The sequence below is a fragment of the Rhinatrema bivittatum genome, chromosome 12 (genome assembly GCF_901001135.1).
Source record: "Rhinatrema bivittatum chromosome 12, aRhiBiv1.1, whole genome shotgun sequence".
NCBI classification, from domain to species: Eukaryota; Metazoa; Chordata; class Amphibia; order Gymnophiona; family Rhinatrematidae; genus Rhinatrema; species Rhinatrema bivittatum.
This window is the reverse complement of record NC_042626.1, coordinates 44673632-44694247: the sequence shown is the minus strand read 5'-3', so window position 1 is coordinate 44694247 and position 20616 is coordinate 44673632. Positions and strand designations below refer to the sequence as shown.

The window sequence follows — 20616 nt, the reverse complement described above, 5'->3', positions numbered from 1 at the left end:
AAGAACGGTAAAGGAATTCAAAAGGACATAGGATAAACACAAAAGATCCCTAGTAGCTAACGGACTGAAATGAAGAAATGGGATAAACTGTGGTAACTTTTGGTGTTACGTTTCTGCATTGCAACAACTTAGATGGAAAGATAATTACAACTCTAAACATCTTGCTGGGCAAACTGGATAAACAATTTTGGTTTTTAAATCTGCCGTCATTTACTATGTTAACTATTAGCTGATCTATCCTCCAGAAAATAGTCCAAATTTTATTTTCAAACCCAACATTACTACTGATTTTGACCACATCCGCTAGCAACAAATTCCCACATCATACTCCCCGAATGTGCCCCAAAGCCCTCTCCCAACTGGATGCTTTCTCACCTGTAGGATGACAGAGCGAATGAGCGCATTGACAGGGCCGGTGAAAGAGCCAGACACCCCCTGGAAGCACCACAGCACAATGCCGCCCTTACTGAAGATAGTGAAGAAGTCAAGCATGATTGAGCCGAGAGTTCTGGAGAAAAATAAAGCGGAGAGAGAACCAAGAACGTTTTCACATCTACACTCGGCCTGCGCCACAGACACGTCGTAAGAACAGAGCACTTTATACGTCACTTCCTATGACTTCCGGTCTCTCCCTTTAAAGGATACAAGTGTTGGAAGGCTTACTTTGACGTCTGAACACAGGAAGTGAAATGGGAGCAGAGAATAGTTCGGAAAGGGTGAATCAATATGGTTGTGTAAGCAAGTAACCCTTTCCATAACGCTAGTAATGAGGACAATTCAAAACGAGGGCTTGAAACACTAATTCTCACACTTCTCTGCGGATTGGCCGCAAGAGTGGGAGGTACCTCGCCGTCTCTGACTGATGATGTTTGAAACCACGCTCTCTCTTTCTGGCAGCGAGCAGAAGTGAAAGGCTAACAGATTATTTGATAGCTCGTGAGCTATGTTGTCCAGGTGGGGTCTCTATAGTCGTTACCACTACTTGAGGATTTTGTGCCTTCCATGCAGGGCCAGATTCGGTCAAAACTGCCGGTTTCTTAGCTCTAGTTCCCACAGCTGCAAGCAGAATGATTTCTTCAGAGGTGAGTGTTCTGGGTCTACTCCCGCTGGCAGATTTCGGAAATAAAACGATTAAGTATGCTTTACGCTACTTGGAGAAATGCTTAATTATTTTATCTGTGTTCTGTTGGGAAAAAAAAAAACATTGAAAGTCATCCATTTGAAATCCTTACAACTGATACTGTATTTTAGTGTAGAAGAAAAGAAGAGATGAATTGATCTATTGTGAATGAGAAGTAATGTCAATTTTAATGATTCACAGAGCAAACAAGACCTCTTCATACTAATTATCCAAAAATATATGAGACCTTTATTCAGATAAGTTGCATGACTAGGCAGAAGTCTTAGGTATCATAGTCCATCTGTGATGAGTATAGTAAATTGTTAACGTTCATGTGGGACATTTAACCTTTTTTTTTTTTTTTTAACTGTTTATCAGTTTCAAATATATAAAGCATAAAGTTGTTAAAGTAATACAAGCAAGGAGCAAAGAAGAGAAGAAGAAAAAAGAAATAACATATTAACAAATTGAAAGACCTCAAAACAAAGAGCTCCAATTATAATCTGAGCATTACATATGGGGGAAAAAAGGCATGAGAAAATGACAGCGAACTATATGATAAATTATATAATTAACCAGATAGTAAGAGCGTGCCAAAATATCAAATTATGTCCTAGATCAGAGGTTCCCAAACCTGTCCTGGAGGACCACCAGCCATTCAGATTTTCAGGATATCCATAATGAATTTGCATGAGATAAATTTGTACATGCAAACTTTCAAAATGTATACAAGTCTTTAATTATTGGATATTCTATTCATTAGCTGTTTTGAAATTATTATATTAGTATGACTTTACTATTATGATTAATTTATATATCTTGATTTTATTGTTTCAAGAGGAATGGTGTATTTCTCTTTTTCCATTGTTGCACTGTATATAGAGTCTGGCATGTTGCATTTTACAGCTCAGTTTTTGTCTGCACATTTGTTTATACTTTATGGTGGTTTTATTCTGTATTTTGTGAGGTCTGAGTTCTCCATGTGTGACTGAGATGAAACATAGAAATGACGGCAGAAAAAGACCAATCGGTTAATCCAGTCTGTCCAGCAAGCTCCCACACTTATTTTCCCATACTTAACTGTTTCACCAACCATCAAATTCAGGGCCCTTTTCGGTAACTGTTTGATTTAAATTTCCTGCCACCCCTGCCACTGATGCAGAGAGTAATGTTGGAGTTGCATCAAAGGTGAGCATAAGGCTTAATTGTTACGGGTAGTAACCGCTGCATCAAGCAAGTTACGCTGATGCTTGTTTACCCAGACTGCACAGATCCATGTCTTGTTGAATGTTGTCTGAATGTAAATCCTCTTTTCCACATTTCTCCCTGCCTTTGAAGCAGAGAGCAACACTGTATATGCATTCAAAGTGAAATATCAGGTTTAATTGGTTTAGGGTAGTAACCGTCGCAATAAGCAAGCTACCCCCATGCTTATCTGTTTACCTAGATTGTGTAGTTCAGTCCTTGTTGGTTGTCTGAATGCAAATCCTCTTTTCCACATTTCCCCTTGCCGTTGAAGCTGAGAGCAATGTTGGAGTTGCATTAACCGTGTGAAGGCTTATTGAGTAAGGGTAGTAATCACCAGGTAGTAGCCTCCATTCCAGCAAGCCACCCCTATGGCTCTTCTCTTCATTCCTATCTTCTAGCCTTTATGGCTCCACAGTGTTTATCCTATGCCCCTTTGAAATCTTTCACAGTTTTAGTCTTCACCACTTCTTCTGGAAGGGCATTCCAGGCATCCACCACCCTGTCCATGAAGAAATAGTTCCTGACATTGGTTCTGAGTCTTCCTCCCTGGAGTTTCAAATCATGACCCTTAGTTCTACTGATTTTTTTCCAACAGAAAAGGTTTGTTGTTGACCATGAATCATTAAAACTTTTCAAGTATTTATTATTTATTTATTTATTTGCTTTTTTATACCGATGTTCATTGTACATATCACACTGGTTTATAGTGCAACAGGGGAGACTATCGGTATAGACTTCCTGTTTTACAATGGAATGCTGTGAGATTTGAATTTGAACGTTGTTAGCATTTTACATTGATCTTTGCAACATGCTGCGTTTAACTTTATAGCTTCTTTTGGTGATGTTTCACATATTTGTACTGGGTCTCTGAGGGGTAGTGGGGGGACGGTGGGAGTAATGATTAGAACACTTATATTGGTCCTTGTTGCTTGTTGCGTTGATCTTAATGGAATCATATGTTATGATTTTGTAAACATATGTATTGGGTAGTTGTGATAAGCTTTTTGGAAGAGCCATGTTTTAAGGTCTTTTTTGAAAGATTGGGTTGTAGGGTTGAGTCTGAGTTGTGGTGGTAGGCTGTTCCATAGTGTTGGACCTGCGACTGTCAGGGCTCGTTCCCTTGTGGATGTCATGTGGGCCAATTATGGTGAAGGCGTAGGGATTAGTCCATTGTTGGTGGATCGTAGTGTTCTTTGGGAGGTTTGAAAGTGAAGGGCAGGGCTTAGCCAGTCAAATTTTTCGGTGTATAGTGCTTTGTGTATGAGTGATAATGTTTTGTATTGAATTCTTTGTGGGATGGGTAGCCAGTGTAGGTTTTTGAGGATTGGAGAGATGTGTTCGGATTTCTTGGAGTGTGTTAGTGATCTTGCCACAGCGTTTTGGAGTAGTTGAAGTGGTCTGAGGGTGTTAGTTGGGAGGCCCAGTAGTAGGGCTTGCAGTAGTCGAGTTTGGAGAATATTAGTGCTTGGAGTACAGTTCTGTAGTCTTGGGCGTAGAGAAAAGGTTTGATTTTTTCTTGAGGATTTGCAGTTGGAAGAATCCGGCCTTTATTATTGAGCTTATATGATTTTTCATGTTGAGTTCGTTGTCAATGATTATAGTGAGGTCTCTGGTTGAGGAGGATAATCTATTGACTATTGTAGCGGTTGAGTTGTTGTCTTTAAGGGGTGATATTGTCTTGTTGTTGAGGTGAAGTATTTCAGTTTTGTTGAGGTTGAGGGACAATTGAGAAAGTAGGTGTGTTATCTTCAGCAGGTGATTGTCCCAGATTTTGAGTGAGTTTGTGACGGAGTCTTTTATGGGGAGTAGAATCTGAACGTCATCGGCGTATAGGAAGAAGGTTAGGTTGAGAGAGGTGAGGAAAGAGCATAGGTATCTGAAGTGTCTGTATCATATCACCCCTGCTCCTCCTCTCCGCCAGGGTATACATATTTAGGTTCTTCAATCTCTCCTCATAAGTCATTTTATGAAGACCTTCTACCTTTTTGGTCGCCCTTCTATGGACCGCCTCCATCCTGTCTCTGTCCCTTTGGAGATACGATCTCCAGAACTGAACATAGTACTGTAGGTGAGATCTCACCAAGGCCCTGTACAAGGGAATCATCACTTCCTTTCTCTTACTAGATATTCCTCTCTCTATGTAGCCCAGCATTCTTCTGGCTTTAGCTATCGCCTTGTCACATTGTTTCGCCGACTTCATATCATTAGACACTATCACCCCAAGGTTTCTCTCCTGCTCCATGCACATCAGCCCTTCATCCACCATCAAATACAGTTCTTTCGGATTTCCATACCCCATATGCATGACTCTGCATTTCTTGACATTGAATCTCAGCTGCCATATCGTCGACTACACTTCCAGCTTCCTTAAATCCCGTCTCATTCTCTCCACTCCTTCCGGCGTATCCACTCTGTTGCAGATCTTAGTATCATCCGCAAAAAGACAAACCTTACCTTTTATCCCATCCGCAATGTCGCTCACAAAGATAGTGAACAGGACCAGTCCCAACTCCGATCCTTGCGGCACTCTGCTTAACACCGCTCTCTCTTCAGAGTAAATTCCATTTACCATCACACATTGTCTTCTGTCCGTCAACCAGTTTGCAATCCAGGCCACCACCTCGGCACTCACTCCTAAGCTTCTCATTTTACTCGCAAGCCTCCTGTGCGGGACCGTATCAAAAGCTTTGCTGAAATCCATGTAGATGACATCGAGCGCTGTTCTTCGATCCAATTCCCTAGTCACCCAATCAAAAAAAGTTAATCAGATTTGTCTGACAGGACCTTGCCCTGGTGAATGCATGCTGCTTCTGGTCCAGCAATTCTTCTGACTGTAGATAGTTCACTATTCTTTCTTTCGGCAGCGACTCCATTACCTGTTGTTTCCAGCCTCCTCTCTGCTCCCACTCTTGTGAAGCAGGTCCACCACCGCTCTTCTCCAATCACTCGGCACCACTCCCGTTTCTAGGGATCTATTGAACAGGACATGCAGCAGACCCTCCAGCACATCTCTGAGCTCCCTCAGTATCCTGGGATGAACTTCATCAGGCCCCATGGCTTTGTCCACTTTCAGTTTTCCTAACTCTTCCATACATTCTCTACTGTAAACAGAGTTTCATCTACTCCACTCCCCTCCAGTCTCTTGTTAACTAGCAACTGTCCTTCTCCAGGGTCCTCTTTAGTGAACACCGAACTGAAGTATCCATTTAATATTTCTGCCATTTCTTCGTCTCTCTCCACACATTGATCCTTTTCACCTTTCAATTTCACTATACCACTTTGGACTTTTCTCCTTTCTCTGATGTATCTGAAAAATGTTTTGTCACCTCGCTTTACCTCTTTGGCAATCCTTTCTTCCGCTTGACTTTTTGCTGTCTTGATTACTTTCTTAGTCTCCCTCAGTTCCAACAGATATTCTTTCTTGTGATCCTCCGTTTGGGATCCTTTATATTTTTTAAACGTTATTCTTTTAGCTTTTATTTTATCAGCCACCTCCTTTGAGAACCATATAGGTTTAATTTTTCTCTTGCTTTTCTTTACTTTTCTATCATATAGATTAGTTGCCTTGGAAATTGCTCCTTTTAGTTTGTCCCACTGTGGTTCCGCATCTCTCTTGTTCTTCCTCCAGGTACTTCCCCATTTCAACAAAGTCCGTGTTTTTGAACTGAAAAACTCAGGTCTTTGTGAGACTTCTCCGTATCCTATTTGTGATATGAAACCATACTGTTTGATGATCACTGGTGCTGAGGTAGGCACCCACCTGGACATTAGAGACATTATCTCCATTAGTGAGCACTAAATCGAGTATAGCTCCCTCCCTCGTGGGTTCCATTACCATTTATTTGAACAGAGCCCCTTGCAGCGCATCCACTATCTCTCGATTACTGTTAGGTTCTGCAGAAGGGATTCTCCCGTCTACATCCGGTAGATTAAAATCTCCAACAATTACCACTTCTCCTTATTTCCTATCTTTTTTTTTTTCTTTTTTTCTTTCCTTTTATATGCTTTTACATATTTAAATCATAATTATACAGATGCATATATAGAAAAAACTCTCTTTAACAATACTATATAGGACATTACTAAACATCACTGTATATATCTGTGTTATCAGGAAATACAAAAGAAACATCAAGAAATTTGAGATAATTGGTTATTAAGTACTTAATGAAGCAGTAATCAGGAATAATCATTTTCTATTACAAATTTGTCTAACTCCTACATCAAACAATAGTTTCCCAGCTCTGAGCAAACTCTGAGTGTGAATCAAGATATGTATGCAGCTGATCTGGTTGATTGAAAACATATCTCGAGTCTTGATGATTTAATAAAGCACCTACATGGGTATCTTAAAAAGAATTATGCCCCTCTTTCTAGTACCTCAGCTCTCATAGCTATAAATTTCCTTCGTCTTAATTGGGTAGCTCATACTATATCAGGAAAAATCCTTATGCGCTGACCATAAAAATCTTGATTTTGATATCTAAAATGTAACCTCAATACAGAATCTCTTTCTAACAACGAAGAAAATTGAACTATCAAGGTAGCCCTTGAATCAATATTCATCTTGCATGATTTTTCTAGAAAATCAGTAAGATTGTCAGTCTGGTGTGTGCAACTAGCTGTGCATCCAGGTTGTGTGCCCAGTTTTTGGACACACAGTCGGGCCTTGTAGTGTGCGTGCCAATGTTAAGCGATGCCATTCTGGCCACATGCTTACCACTGTGCACTTAAGTTTTTTGTGTACTTATTTTTTGGATGCCTAGGTAAGTGCCTAGGTGTGTGCTCCTAAGTGTTGGACGCATAATTTTTGGGCGCCTAGTTGAGTGCGTATAAAAAAAAAGGTAAAACAGCTAGACACATGCCTCCAGTTGCCATTTACCATACTGTTGGCCAAAATGGTGCCTGTACCTAAGAAGATTAAGTGTCTTTCTCTTTGCACTGATTGTCATATTAGGGCGTCTCAGCCAGGAGTGCCCACTGATTTGTGCCAGTGCTGTTTGAGGGCTCAGGGAGAGTTGTCTTCCTCTGATTTCACTAAGCCTGGTTCTTCCCAGCCAGATATGGGTCTGGGTAAAGACAAATTAGGTGGGGCTCAGTGAGTATACTTCAGGTACCTCCTGGTCTGGATACTTCTACATTTTCACAGGTAGAAGTTTTCCAGGGATTGCAGTCCTTTCTTCAGGCACAGTCCTTGGCCCTGTTCAATGCTCCAAGAGCAGAGGCACAGGTGGGAACCTTGTCTGGACCTTATGTTAAGCACTGGAGTACTCCTAGAGCGGCAGCAGGATCTCTGCCTAGAGATTCAGTTGACCTGGATGATGACGCTGATCCTGCCTCTTTTGAGGATGGTGAAATTATTCCCCTGCCCCTATGTCACGGTTCTTTCATAGAGAAGAACTGCCAGCTCTGATTTCCCAGACCTTGAAAATGCTTGGAATTCCTGGGGCAGATTCAGTTTCTGAGCCAAAGAGAAATCCCATTTTGGTTTCCTTACGTAGAGCCTCTTGTTTTTTCCCCCTTGATGGAGGCCATTCAAGAATTGATCTTGAGTGGGGCACCCCAGATGCTAATTTCAAAGGGGGTTGGATTTTGGAAGGTCTGTATCCTTTGGATCCAGTGGGAAGAGAGCACTTACATTTTCCGAAGGTAGATGCACTTATCTATGCAGTCTCCGAGCAGACCACTATTCCCATGGAAGGAGGAGCAGCCTTGAAGGATGCTCATGATGAAAAGATTGAGATTATCCTTAAGCAAGCATTTGAAGCAGTGGCAATGACCCTGTAGATCGCTTCTTGTTGTTCCTTGGTGGCTCACCCATGTTTGCCAGGAAACTAAATAAGGGGTAAAGCTAGCGCGTCCAAACACGGGTTTAACAGTGCACTCCAGAGTGCACTGTACTGTATCGGCCTGTTAGAGATCTGTCTTCTAATGTAAAGTATAGTTTATATTTGCATAATAAAATTGGACTTTTAGATAATTCTATGAGGTCAAACAATTTGAGAATACTGAATTTTCCTAGAATTAGACTGCTATCACAATGGAATTATTTAATAAGTATGTATGTGATGTTTTGCAGATATAAATCTTGATTTCTTTATCCTGAACTAAGTTACCTTCCTGAACTTAGGAGGGAGACTAGACCTGAGGGAAGTATGGCTCTTTTTTTTGTTCCTATTGATAGTTCCAATCTTTCTGAATTTCTTCAGGATTCTCAGGATATTATAACTAGGTCAACCTTGTTAGTATCCTTTTGTATCAGATATGGAAAAGAAATGGTATTTAAACAATATTTTAAATACAAAGGAGTTAATTTTTGTGGACAAAAAGTACAGATCTTTCCAGCTGTCACATGAAACACAATTTGCAGGAAGTTATTTTTAGTTCTTAAACAGAATACTATTCAACTTGGGGCCACTTGTTTCCTAAAGATTCCCTGTAAGTGTATAGTGACTTACCAAGGAATACCTTTTTGTATTTCTAGATCCATCCCACTTGGAGACATAGAAAATCACCACTGGTAAAGAGGGCTATATAATGTAACTGGAGTAAAAAATAGAATTATAGGGCAACAGGCTGTAATTCAACTGTTCTATTTTTATATTTCTTCTTTATTAGTTTCTTTTTAGTTTCTCTTGAATTGGACATGTACTTATACAGATTATGATGTATATTATTTTCCATGTATTAATGTACAATGTGCACAGTGAAGGGCCTGAGCATTTTCAAAGCATAAGTGGCTGATAACCAACTCTTCTGGGACCCACTGCCGAGGAAGTGCTAGGAGCGCGCAGTTTCCCCTAGCGCCTCCTTTTTATCACGGCAGCCCATTTGCATGTAGCATGGGTGCCCAGGAGAGTTGGATCGGTGCGTATTAAGGGATTGGCCTGATTGTGATTATCAGCAGTAAAACGCATTTATGCCCAAAGCTAGATTGTCCATCACATCTGCATCTTGTCACCCTTTGCAGACTTGGACAGAGAATTTGTGAAATTCCATAACAAACTGAAGGAGAGCCTGCCCGGCAGTACCTGGACTCCCTTACAAAGCACCGCCCACCTGGCCCCAGAGCGGGCTGACATTGTGATCATCGGGGGAGGGGTGATTGGTTGGTCAATTGCATACTGGTTAAAGCAAAAGGAGCGGATACGAGATGGAGTCAAAGTGCTGGTGGTTGAGAGAGACCCCACGGTAAGTGGCTTGCTTCAGGATCAAACCTGTTTCAATTTTGCTGTAAAAATAATATATGGCACAAAATAAAATAACTTCAGACAGACACAAAGGTTGAAGAAGTGCATTAAAGCTTCATGGCATGCTAGAAATAATCAGATTTAAAGTCCCATTTTAGCTCTCCAAGAGGCAGATCTTGGTCATGGGAATATACCTCCTAATGACCCTTTTGTTATGTAAAACAAGTTTGCTTCTCATAAACTGTTTTCCATAGATGAGATGAATTAGCCATTACATGTGATGATATCATCCAGTGGCACCGAACAAACTGGTCTCTTCTAGAGTAGAGTTTTGAGCTGTGCTCAGCATGTACAGGAATTCCTATGCGGGCATTGCCTCAAGAGCCTCCTCAGTCTATATCAGAGCTAATTCTATGTAGGTAGTTGACTGTCCGTGAAGGCCTACATAATGGACTGCCCTTTAATGCAGGCCCCGATGATCTTCAGCAATGATGTCACTGCAATGGAATGCGGGCTTCAGAGCTTCAAGCGGCTGATTGGGAACAGTAGCAGTTGCAGCTAATCTAAAATGCTGAGCGCCAAAAGTGTGTCGTGTGGGAGCAGCAGTAAAGACAGCAAAGTAGAGCCTCAGTGTTGAATGCATTCAGCTATCCAATTAGAATAAGTGTGTTTGGCAACTGCCATGCCTACTTAGCCTGTTGGGGTCGTATGACTCACATATGTGAGAAAAACAGAGGGATAATTAGTCTGGTGTAGCACAAATGACAGAAGTTAGTGTTTGGGTAATTGCCAGGTTCTTGTGGCCTGGTTTTGGCCTCTGTTGGAAACAGGATGCTGGGCTTGATGGACCCTTGGTCTGACCCAGCATGGCAATTTCTTATGTTCTTATGTAAGTTGTGACACCTTTTAGACTAACCAATTTATTAAAGCACGTGCTGTCAAGGACACTTAGATGCATAAAGAGATGTGCAAGAGATGGATAAAATATGTACAGAACAGAGAGATGGCAATGGATTAGGCAGAACATGGTGTGGAGAGAGTTTTAATAGCATTAAAATATAGCCTACTGACAACTGAGGTAAGTGTGAAAAGACAGAATGATCTGCTAAGTTCATAGATAGTTGAGAAGTTTTGCAATGTGGCTATGTTTTTCTTGTAATAGACCAAGACCCTTTTGCAGTCCAAGGTATGAAGTTTGCTTGTTTTCATGCGCTTGAGGTCTCTGAAAGAAGGTAGATAATACAATGGATTGATATGTACAACCTTCAGTAGAAACTTTGTGCAAGTATGGAGGACTATCTGGTTGTGAAAGACTTGCATTGTGAATATTGTAAAAGAGGCTTCTAGCGAAGGTGACTGCGATGAGAAATCTCTATATTAAGAACTTAAACAAAGCTAACTCCAGAAATTCAAAGAGACTTCATCAGTTGAGAGAGGACATCATTCAAGATCCATGGAAACGGCGGTTTTTATACTAGAGGCTTGACATGCCATAGACCTTTCATAAATCTAGATATCAGCAGATGAGGAGTAGAAATGAATCCACCAGAACATGGTGTACTACTATGGTGCTGAGATGCATTCTCACCAAAGACGTGGCAAGGCCAGAATCGGATAGGAGGAGCAGGCAAGTTAGTAAATGCTTGGGTTTGCATGAAAATGGTTCCAAAGCATTCTGTTGGCAGCATTTGGAATATCTGTTATATTTGAAAGCATAATTTCTTCTAATTGATGGATTTCTAGATGAAAATAATATGCCTTCAATTTCTCTGGGCACATCAAGATCAGCGACTACTGAGCTCTCAACATCCAAGTCATTAGATTGAGGGTTAGGGGCTGGGATAATAACGCAAAACAAAGGGATGGTTTTAACAAGTCTGGGTCTGACCCCAGATGTACTGCTGGAAAATTGTATGAGAGATGCAAACCATATCTGCCTGGACCATGCTGGAGCTATGAAGATCAAGTGAACTCAATCCTTGAGAAGCTTCTTAACTATTCTGTTGGTGGGCAGTATTGGCAGAAAAGCGTACATGAGCAGCAGCAGATTCCCGATGAAGACCGGCCCAGGGATTCGCCACCCAGGCCGGCCCAGGAGATACCACGTGGTCTGCCAAGCACAGCTCTGTCATGGCCGCGCTCAGCAGACCGACCCACCGGGGGATGCCGATTCCTCAATAGGCAATTCGCCCCTGTACATGAGGCTTGTTCCCCAATTGAACAGGAAAACATCCTGAGCTAGTCAGAGATCTCTGAGTAGAATGGAGCAAAATTGATTTAGTTTTCTGTTTTGCTCTTAGGCGAATAGAGATCTACTGATGGTAGACCTGTAAGTTAAATAGTTTGTCTGCCACAAATTACTTCAGAAACTACACATGTGAATGAAATACTCTGCTGAGGTAATCCCCCAGCATGTTGGAGATTTCGAGAAGATAGATGGCCTGGAGGAGAGCTCGATTTTCGGTTGCCCAATTCCAAATCTTCAGCACTTCTTGGCAGAGGCCATGATCCAGCTTCCCTGTTTTGTTGACATAAAATGACAGACATAAGAACATAAGATATATTATACTGGGTTAGAGCAAGGGTCCATCAAGTCCAGAATCCTGTTTCCAACAGTGCCCACTCCAAATCACAACTACCTGGCAAGTACCCAAACATTAAATAGATCCCATTTGGATGTGACAAGATTCTAATTGAGAGTTGCTGGTCAAGGATTTTATGCCCATTGCCTCTTCGGGATTAGAAAGCAGTTGGTTTGCCCAGTGATCATAATTGACTGCCATTGCACAGTTTGCATTGTGAGGTATTTTGTTTGTTTTGGAACAGCAAAATATAGGGTGGCCCATGCACATATATGTATATATCACCTGTGTCAGATTGAGGTTCTAATATAGGAGTCCCCATAATTGCTCCTCTAGAGCCTTAACCCAGTTGGGTTTTTAGGATTTACACAATGCATATGTATGAGATCTATTTGCATGCACTTATCTCCATTGTAAGAAAATAAATCTCATGTGTACTCATTATGGAAGTCCGGAAAACCCAACTGGGTTATGGCCCTCATGGACCCAGTTTGGGTGCCCCTATTCTACTGCTTCTGATGCTCTTTTTGCATTCATTTCCTCCTGTTTTCTCCACAGTATTCACAGGCCTCCACGGTGCTGTCAATAGGAGGAATCCGCCAGCAGTTCTCTATGCCCGAAAACATTCAGATGTCACTCTTCTCTGCCTATTTCCTGCGCACTATAAATGTATGCCTTCCCAGATTAGTTCCTGAAACCAGGTTCTGTTATCTGATTTTTCTTTTTCAGCGTGTTGGGATTTTCTGGTTGAGCGATTAGGGAGAATTTAAAGCTGTTCTCAGAACACTTGTAATGTTGCACTCTTGGGTGATTAGGATATAGTTACAGTGGGTGTCCTGTGAGCGCACACCTGGTTTTGTGTGTAATTTTACGTATGCTGAGGAGAGGCATTCCGGATAGTGTGTGTGTGCAGATTGGGAGAGGTAGAGTTCAGACTCTTAAATTACCCTGTACAACTAATGCCCTGCTTGGAGCAGGTGTACTTTTGTACAAAGTAATTTATTTACAAACCAGGCCAATTACACAAGGATTTTCAAAGCAGACTTATGTGGGTAAGTGCGCTTTGAAAATATTCAGGCTGTAATAAAATTGCCTTCTTTATGGAAAACTCCTTATAGGTGCTATCATGTGTCAGCAGTTATTCATGATATCAGGTGAGGTAGTAAGGGGAAGGTTGCAGTTCATCTGTATACTTCTCCTAGCTTCCTCACTATTCAACTTCAGTCAAGGAAACTGCTGAGGTGTGTACAGTGCCTTGTAAAAGTCTTCACATCCTTTTGATAGCATAGCATGGTCTTTGGCTTTAGCGAGATGAATTGGAGTTTAGAAAACCAGCTGGACTCCGGCTTGCAAGGGAAAAACTGTTTATCTGAAGAATAAAAATGACAACAGAAATGTTGTTTACCTTAGCAATGTTACCTCAAAAGTCAAGCTTAGTTTTCCCTTTCGGGCCCCTTTGCTTCTTCCCAAGTCTGGGGTTTAATTCCCCTTCCTTGGGAAACACCTCGTGGCCTGAATTCCCACTCTGGTCCCTGTCCTTCAAGGTGTTCTGAGGTTCTAGTCTATACACCCCTTCACACCCTTGTACTGATGTCTAAAATATACAAATCAAAATGTATTAAAGTAGGCGTGTGTTTCACTGATCTACCAACATGCTCTATACTTTTATTGTAAAAAAAAAAAAAAGCATAAATATTTCCATTCTTTGTTTAACGCAAACCCAAATTAGCTCTAGCCTTAACAAGATGTAGATTCCCCCACCCCTGTAGATGAGCAGATTCAACTACTCCTGGATGAAGAATCAAGCTGTTTCTTTTGTATGAAGTCTAAAACCTCCTAGTGCATTTATTTACTGTCTTTTCCTAGTGAAAATCACCCAAAATACATCAGGAAACTCTCAAATTTTCTGACCCAAAACCAAATCATCCTTCTGACAAACAAATCTAAATCCAGTTATGATCCAGCTCCAGCATAAAAGACACTTACTGTGGCTCTAGTAGTCTCTCATTCCAGAGACTGCTTCAAATAGTGGATAAGGTTACTGTTCATAGTTGGCTCACCTTCTGTCGCTAGTTTCCCTTGACCACTTCACTTCTTCCCAGGTAAAAATTAAACCTTTATGGGTGGGGTTAGTTTGGCTTGTGTCTTCAAGATTTCCAAGAAATGTTTTCAACATCTCAGTGGGGAGATATAGTTAGCTTAGGAAAAAGTTAAAATCTTAAAATTTAACTGCCTTGTTTGGTTTTCCAGCAGCTCCAGTTTGGCTTGTGCCACCAGTCTTTAACTCCATTAAATCTGTTAGAATAGATTTAATACTGCTGTATTATCTCAGCAGATTTGTGTATATGGAAGTCCAGTGCCACTCTGATTGAATTGAGTTCCTAAGAATGGATGCATGAACATCCTCAGTATCAGATATCTGTATGCTCTTCATCACCTCTTAAATCTTTCCTCTCACCTGCCATGGGTCTGGAAGACTGAAAAGGTGATACAGGAAGACAGATCTGATATTGGAGATGCTCAAGCATCCACTGAGCCTAGGAGGGACATTGGTGGGTTTTTTTGGGAAGACTTTTTTTTTTTCTACAAAACTATTTTCACCATTTGAATATTAGGAAATTGAGAAGAAGGGGAGCTGCTCTTTACATCCCTCATGAGAACCCCAAGCAGGCATCACATTGAGAGGACTATAGCATAGACAACTGGAGAGTGGATGAAGAGGGGATGTTATTGTAATGTACAGTGGGGTTTGTTTTGTTTTTTTATTTATTCTGAAAAAAGTGACTGAATAAACATAAGACCAAAACAAGGCAGAGTTAAGAGAGGGGCTATTTTGAATGTCCTGTAGGCTGAGTCCTAAGTGGTGGCATTCCCAGCATATACACTAATTATACTTTTTTATTTTTCAGGAGCACCTAGGAATTGTGAATGAGGATCCAATTGACATTCAGTTTAATCCTTCAGGCTATCTCTTCCTGGCTGATGAGAACAGAGCTACAATATTGGAGGAGAATGTGCAAATTCAAAGGTATCTTCCTCATCACCTGAGTTCAAGCTGACTCAGCTATGCAGATTTTTCCAGCATGCACCAAGTCCTGGCATTGCACTGTGTCTGCATGAATTGTGGTTCATGATTTTCTCCAAAGACAAGAAAGATGTCTGTTCTTAAATATGGGTAATGTCATCCGACGGAGCCCAGCATGGAACTTTGATTTTAAAGAGCCTTGAGCTTGCAGCATGCTCTATTGAGCACATGCAGCGGTAGTCATCTTCCTGCCTCCCAGGCAAAGCTCATTCTGTTTTATTTTTTTTTCCCCACAGAGCCTGTAAGACACTGTTCTTTGCTCTCTCCCTCACAACTACTGCAGTGAAAGCTTTGATGCTGCGGAAGCTGTTTTTTCTACCAGGTTCCTGCAAGTTTTTTTTTTTCTTTCTATAGTTTGTGTTTATTTTGATGCTTATTTTTTTTCCTTTTTTGAAGGTTTCTCTCTGCTAGCTGCATGTCAGATCCTAGTGCACGGTGCAACTTGGTGGAGGTTTCTCTTCTACCTAATAAATAATGCTGCACATGCAGCTTGTTCATGTTGTCCCGTCCTTCACTTTGTCTGTTTTTTGTGCCTTTGTTGGTGCCTTGTGGGACTTGCAGTCCACAGTCCGTGTTTGGTCTGAGTAGGCCTCTAGCCTGAAGACTTGCCTGAGCTTCCATCCAGGCAGGAGTTCCATGAAATTTTGTCTGACTGCTGGGCAAAGCAGTAGCTCAGATAGCAAAGTAATCCAGGACTGGAACATTTCTGGGGGGGAAGAGAGCTCATCCTTTCCATGCTCCTAAGAACTAATCTCCATGGGCCCAAGTTAATCTTCCCCTCTGATATACTGGATGACATTGCCTCTCTTCTTGCTTGTCAGCTTTCCTATTTATTTATTTCCACTTTTTTTTTTTTGCACTTTTCATCGCTTCAAAGTGGATTACATTCAGGTACTGTAGGTATTTTTTTTGCTTGCTCTGGCAGTTCAGTCTTCTTGGAAGGAAAGTTGAGCATGAGCCTGGGCAATCTGTTCTGCTGCTGCACCATTATCAAATCAATCGCCCTTGCATGTCTGTGCCAGAGTACAATCAGAAACTGGGCATGTAGCACAGGAATGCTAGGGCCACTCACCACAGAAAACTGCAGTTTTTGTTCAAGAGCTCTTTTCTCTTGATTGGTGATTTGTGCCCTTTCCTGTAGCCAGGAGGACCTAGGCCTAGTGGGATTTGTCAGATCTCGTTGTGCGGAAGCTCTGATTGCAATGGTTTTTGTGCGGCGAAGTGGGCTTCTTGCTATGAGTTTGTATCGCACCCCTGCCTTCGGCAGGGACTATTGCCAATCAACGGGGGGTTTTGTCACTCCATTTGTCCTAGAGGTCTCTTTGAGATCTAGATAAACTCCTGTCCCTCCTAGAGCCTGTTATGGGTCCGGTGCCTCAAAAAAAAAAAAAAAATGCTGGGGGAGGAGAGGTTTTTTTGTTTTTTTTTCCTACCAATAACTCATGTGGTGCCTCTAGCACTATGTTTTCCCCTTTTTTTTCTTGTTTTTGGGCAGTCTGCAGCTTGGGATATCGCCCATATGTGAGGACTGCCATTCTGCTTGTCCTCAAAGAAAATGAGGTTACTTGTAACAGGCATTCTCCGATGGGACAGCAGGATGTTATCCTCAGGATTCTCTTCCTCCTCCCCTAAGAGTTGGTTTCTCCATGTCTTAGCTATATCATGGTCTGAAGAGCTCTATCTGGAAGACAGGGAGATGACTGCAACTAAACATGCTCAGTAGAGCATGCTGAAAGCTTTAGAATCTATGAAACAAAAGTTCTGCACTGGGCTCAGTCTGATGACATCACCCATATGTGAGGACTGGCATTCTGCTGATCATCGGAGAACACCTGTTACTTACTTGCATATCCCCATGCATTCCTCCTCGTGGCGATACCTGTGCTTTCAGGTCAACAGTCACCACTACCAATGCAAAGTTCTCCCCTTTGACCTCTCGTCTGCCCTGAGAGTCTTTACCAAATGTCTAGCAGTAACAGTGGCCCACCTCAGGAAACAGGGGATACAGTTGTTTCCATACCTCAACAACTGGTTGCTGGTGGCATCCAAACCCAGCACCTTTGAGGACAACCTACTCACAATGATTCAATGTCTGGAAGGACTAGGGTTAATAATTGACTACGAGAAATCCAGCCTTCAACTAACACAGAACCTCCAGTTCATTGGTGCCTGTATAAGCACTGCTCAGGTTCGGGCATTCTTGCCAGCAGACAGGGCCCGTGCACTGCACACCCTAGCTCTGCAGATGAGGGACTCTGTTCACACATCGACCTGGCAGCTCTTGACCTTGCCCGATCACATGGCGGTGGCCATCTATATTGTGCCCCACACCCATTTGCACATTCATCGGCTTCAGTGGGGCCTCAAGTCTCAGTAGACACAGTTCTCCCAACAGTTGTTATGGCAAGTTCGACTTACCCCCAGCATGAAATCCAACTTGAACGGTGGTTACGCCCCACAACCCTCTCTAGTGGGAGTATCGCTATGCCCCCGGTTAATCAGCTTATTCTCACCAAGGATGCCTTGAACATGGGTTGGGGGGCCAACTTGGATCACATCCACACACAGGGGCTCTGGTCCCGCTGGAAGAGGACCCAGCAGATAAACCTCCTGGAGCTCCGAACAATTGGCAGTGCAATACTCATATTCGAGGGATGCCTGCAAGGGAGAGTCATGATGGTCCACACGGACAATCAGGTTGCAATGTTCTACGTAAACGAAGGAGGGTCAGGTTCCTGGAGGTTGTGCAGGGAAGCGGTGCGCATCCTAGAGTGGGCAGAGGAAGCGGTGCGTATCCTAGAGTGAGCAGAGGAATGCTCAATCATCCTACAAGCGACCTACCTTCTTGAAGTGGAGAACTCCACTGCGGCAAGTTAAGCAGGATCTTCCACCTGGACGAGTGGGAACTTCACCAAGATATGGAGGAATCCCTCTTCCAGATCTGGGGCCTCCCAAGCATAGATCTCTTTGTGACAGAGGGCAACAGGAAGGTGAAAGTGTTCTGCTCAGTGTACCCAAGCCGGATTCGCCTGGCACCAGGCGTGTTCCTTATATCATGGGCGGGAGGGCTTCTTATGCATCCCCCGATAACACCCATTTCCAGGACTGTACAGAAATGTATAGTAGACTTGGTGGATCTCATCCTGATCGCTCCAGTATGGACCAGGCAACCGTGGTATGCCTATATTGTACATCTCTCTTCAGAGCCTCCCATTCCACTGGGCCACAGTGCAGCTCTGCTGTCACAGGACAGGGGCACACTGCTTTACCTGTTGCACTCCTCCCTTCACCTCACAGTGTGGAAATTGAAAGGACAGTACTAAGTCACCTATGGCTGCCCTCAGAAGTCCAGGACCTTCTGATAGTTGTGCATGGTGGAGCACTTTCAAGATATCAGGGAAAATGGCTGAGATACGCAACTTGGTGTATCGCCAAGGGAATAGAGACCACTCCTTGTGCTCCCCGGAGCAGCTCTTGGAGTACCTCCACTCCCTATTTCAGTCAGGACTGGCGAAAGCTTTGGTGAGGATTCATGTCAGCGTGGTTGTGGCTCATCTCCACTCCCACTGGGGACTGCCAGTTTACAACCATACCATGGTCTCTCGCTTCATGAAGGGCATTCTACGTTTCTGACCACCGGTCCCGTGGTATCTAAATCTTGTTCTGGAGCAGCTGATGCTGCCGCCCTTTGAACTCCTGGAATCAGCTTATCCAAGATACCTCTTCTGGAAGGTACTATTCTTAGTCGCCCTAACCTCCACAAGACGAGTCAGTGAGCTACAGGCGTTTGTCCACTATTCTCTGTAGCTGGAATAATATCATAAAAAAGTGATCTTACGGACTCACCTTTCCTTTCTGCCCAAGGTGGTCCCATCACCCTGCCAACCTTCTTCCTGAAGCCACATAAGAATGAGGGGGAGAGGTGGCTACATACACTGGACCGCAAGTGAGTCGTGGCAACCTATAAGAGGAGAACACAGTCTGAAACTAGAACCTCACAACTGTGTACTTTACTTTAACCCGAATGCTCCGGATCAGCCAGTTTCCAAGAGAATCCTCTTCACTTAGATTTCGCAATGCATTCAATACTGTTATGCCAAAAGATCAGAGAGACTAGCCAGTGCACCGAGAGCACATCAAGTTAGAGTGATGGCAGCATCAGTAGCCCATCTAAGTGATGTTCCGATCCAGGACATTTGCAAGGCGTCCACGTGGTCCTCCCTGCATACGTTCATGGCTCACTACTGCCTAGACTAGCAAGCCGCAGCTGATGCAGTGATGGGAAGGTCCATACTCCATTTAGTAACCACATAGAGAGACTGTCTGCTGCCATTGACTAGGTAGAGCGCAGCCCGTCACTCAGCCTTCTTAAAACTGTCCAGCTCTCTGCAAGAACTTCTCTCAATTTCAGCTGGGGACTCCCAGACAACATGGCTAATTCAGCCTAATATCTGCAGGGAAAAAAGCAAGTTTGCTTACCACACCTGGCTAATTCATCCTGCTATCCTGCTTACCACACCTGGCTAATTCATCCTGCTATCTATGGAAAACATAGTTTACCGTAAGTAAGCTTGCTTTTTTTTTTTTTTTATGCTGCAGTAGAAAATTGGAATCAGTTACTAGATGATTTACATCTGAACCAATGCCCCAAATGTTTTAAAAAGCAACTAAAAACCTTCCTCTTTGTTCATGCTTGTTTATAAAAAGAGTCCTTATAAATATTTTTTATTCTACTCCACTTCCCAATCTTTTTTGTATTCCCCAATATTTTACAGTAGCTTCAATGATATGTTATTTTAACTGTTTTTAGTTTGTTTGTTTTTTTAATTGCTGTATTTGTTTTTGTTTTAATTGTATATATCTTCCATTTGTTAGCAGCTTAGGGTTATTAACTTAAGTGGCATATAAATAAAATAACATAACATCGGCTTTTGGCTGAGATTGACCATCTGTAGTACATGAAGGATCAAATCTCTATCACCCAGTCCCTAATGCTGGATTTATACCCCTGGCTGCCCTTAAGCATGGAGACAGCCAGCTGTACCCTTCCTCTCTGCCTCCTCCCCAACCCTGCCAACAAGATTTTGTGACTCCCCAATTGATGTAAAAAGAGACCCAAAAGGGCGTTCTCCCCATCAGGCAGCTTCCCATAAGCATTTGCTTTCTTTGTCTATTGGTGATTCTGCCCTGATAATTCCCACTAGGGATCTGACCAACCCAGCAAGATTTCAACCTTCATATAAAAATAAATTAGGATCGGGACACTATTTCTACAGAAAATACTCTGTCAGTATTGCATGAATAACGTGTGTCACACACATAATAGCAGCACATTTGGGTTAGTCATGCCATTTGCTCTCTGCACCTAGTACAAATACCAATCATAACAGT

At 42.5% G+C, this 20616-nt stretch overlaps 2 protein-coding genes across 3 annotated transcripts in view; one reads left to right on the top strand and one right to left on the bottom strand.

The window, feature by feature from the left end:
- SRPRA (SRP receptor subunit alpha) overlaps positions 1-635 on the bottom strand; it is a 95896-nt gene extending 95261 nt beyond the window's left edge. Inside the window, exon 1 of the mRNA XM_029573218.1 lies at positions 376-635. Coding sequence (XP_029429078.1) covers positions 376-492 — 117 coding nt within the window. The 5' untranslated portion in view covers positions 493-635. The remainder of the gene's footprint in view (positions 1-375) is intronic.
- Positions 636-681: 46 nt separating this feature from the next.
- The window catches only part of FOXRED1 (FAD dependent oxidoreductase domain containing 1), a 56936-nt gene continuing 37001 nt past the window's right edge, over positions 682-20616 (top strand). The window contains exons 1-4 of one of the 2 annotated variants that reach the window (XM_029573219.1): positions 682-1082; positions 9339-9559; positions 12699-12809; positions 15050-15168. In XM_029573219.1, the coding sequence (XP_029429079.1) occupies positions 944-1082; positions 9339-9559; positions 12699-12809; positions 15050-15168 (590 nt within the window). In that variant the 5' untranslated portion in view covers positions 682-943. The remainder of the gene's footprint in view (positions 1083-9338; positions 9560-12698; positions 12810-15049; positions 15169-20616) is intronic. The other variant, XM_029573220.1, reaches the window with a different exon arrangement.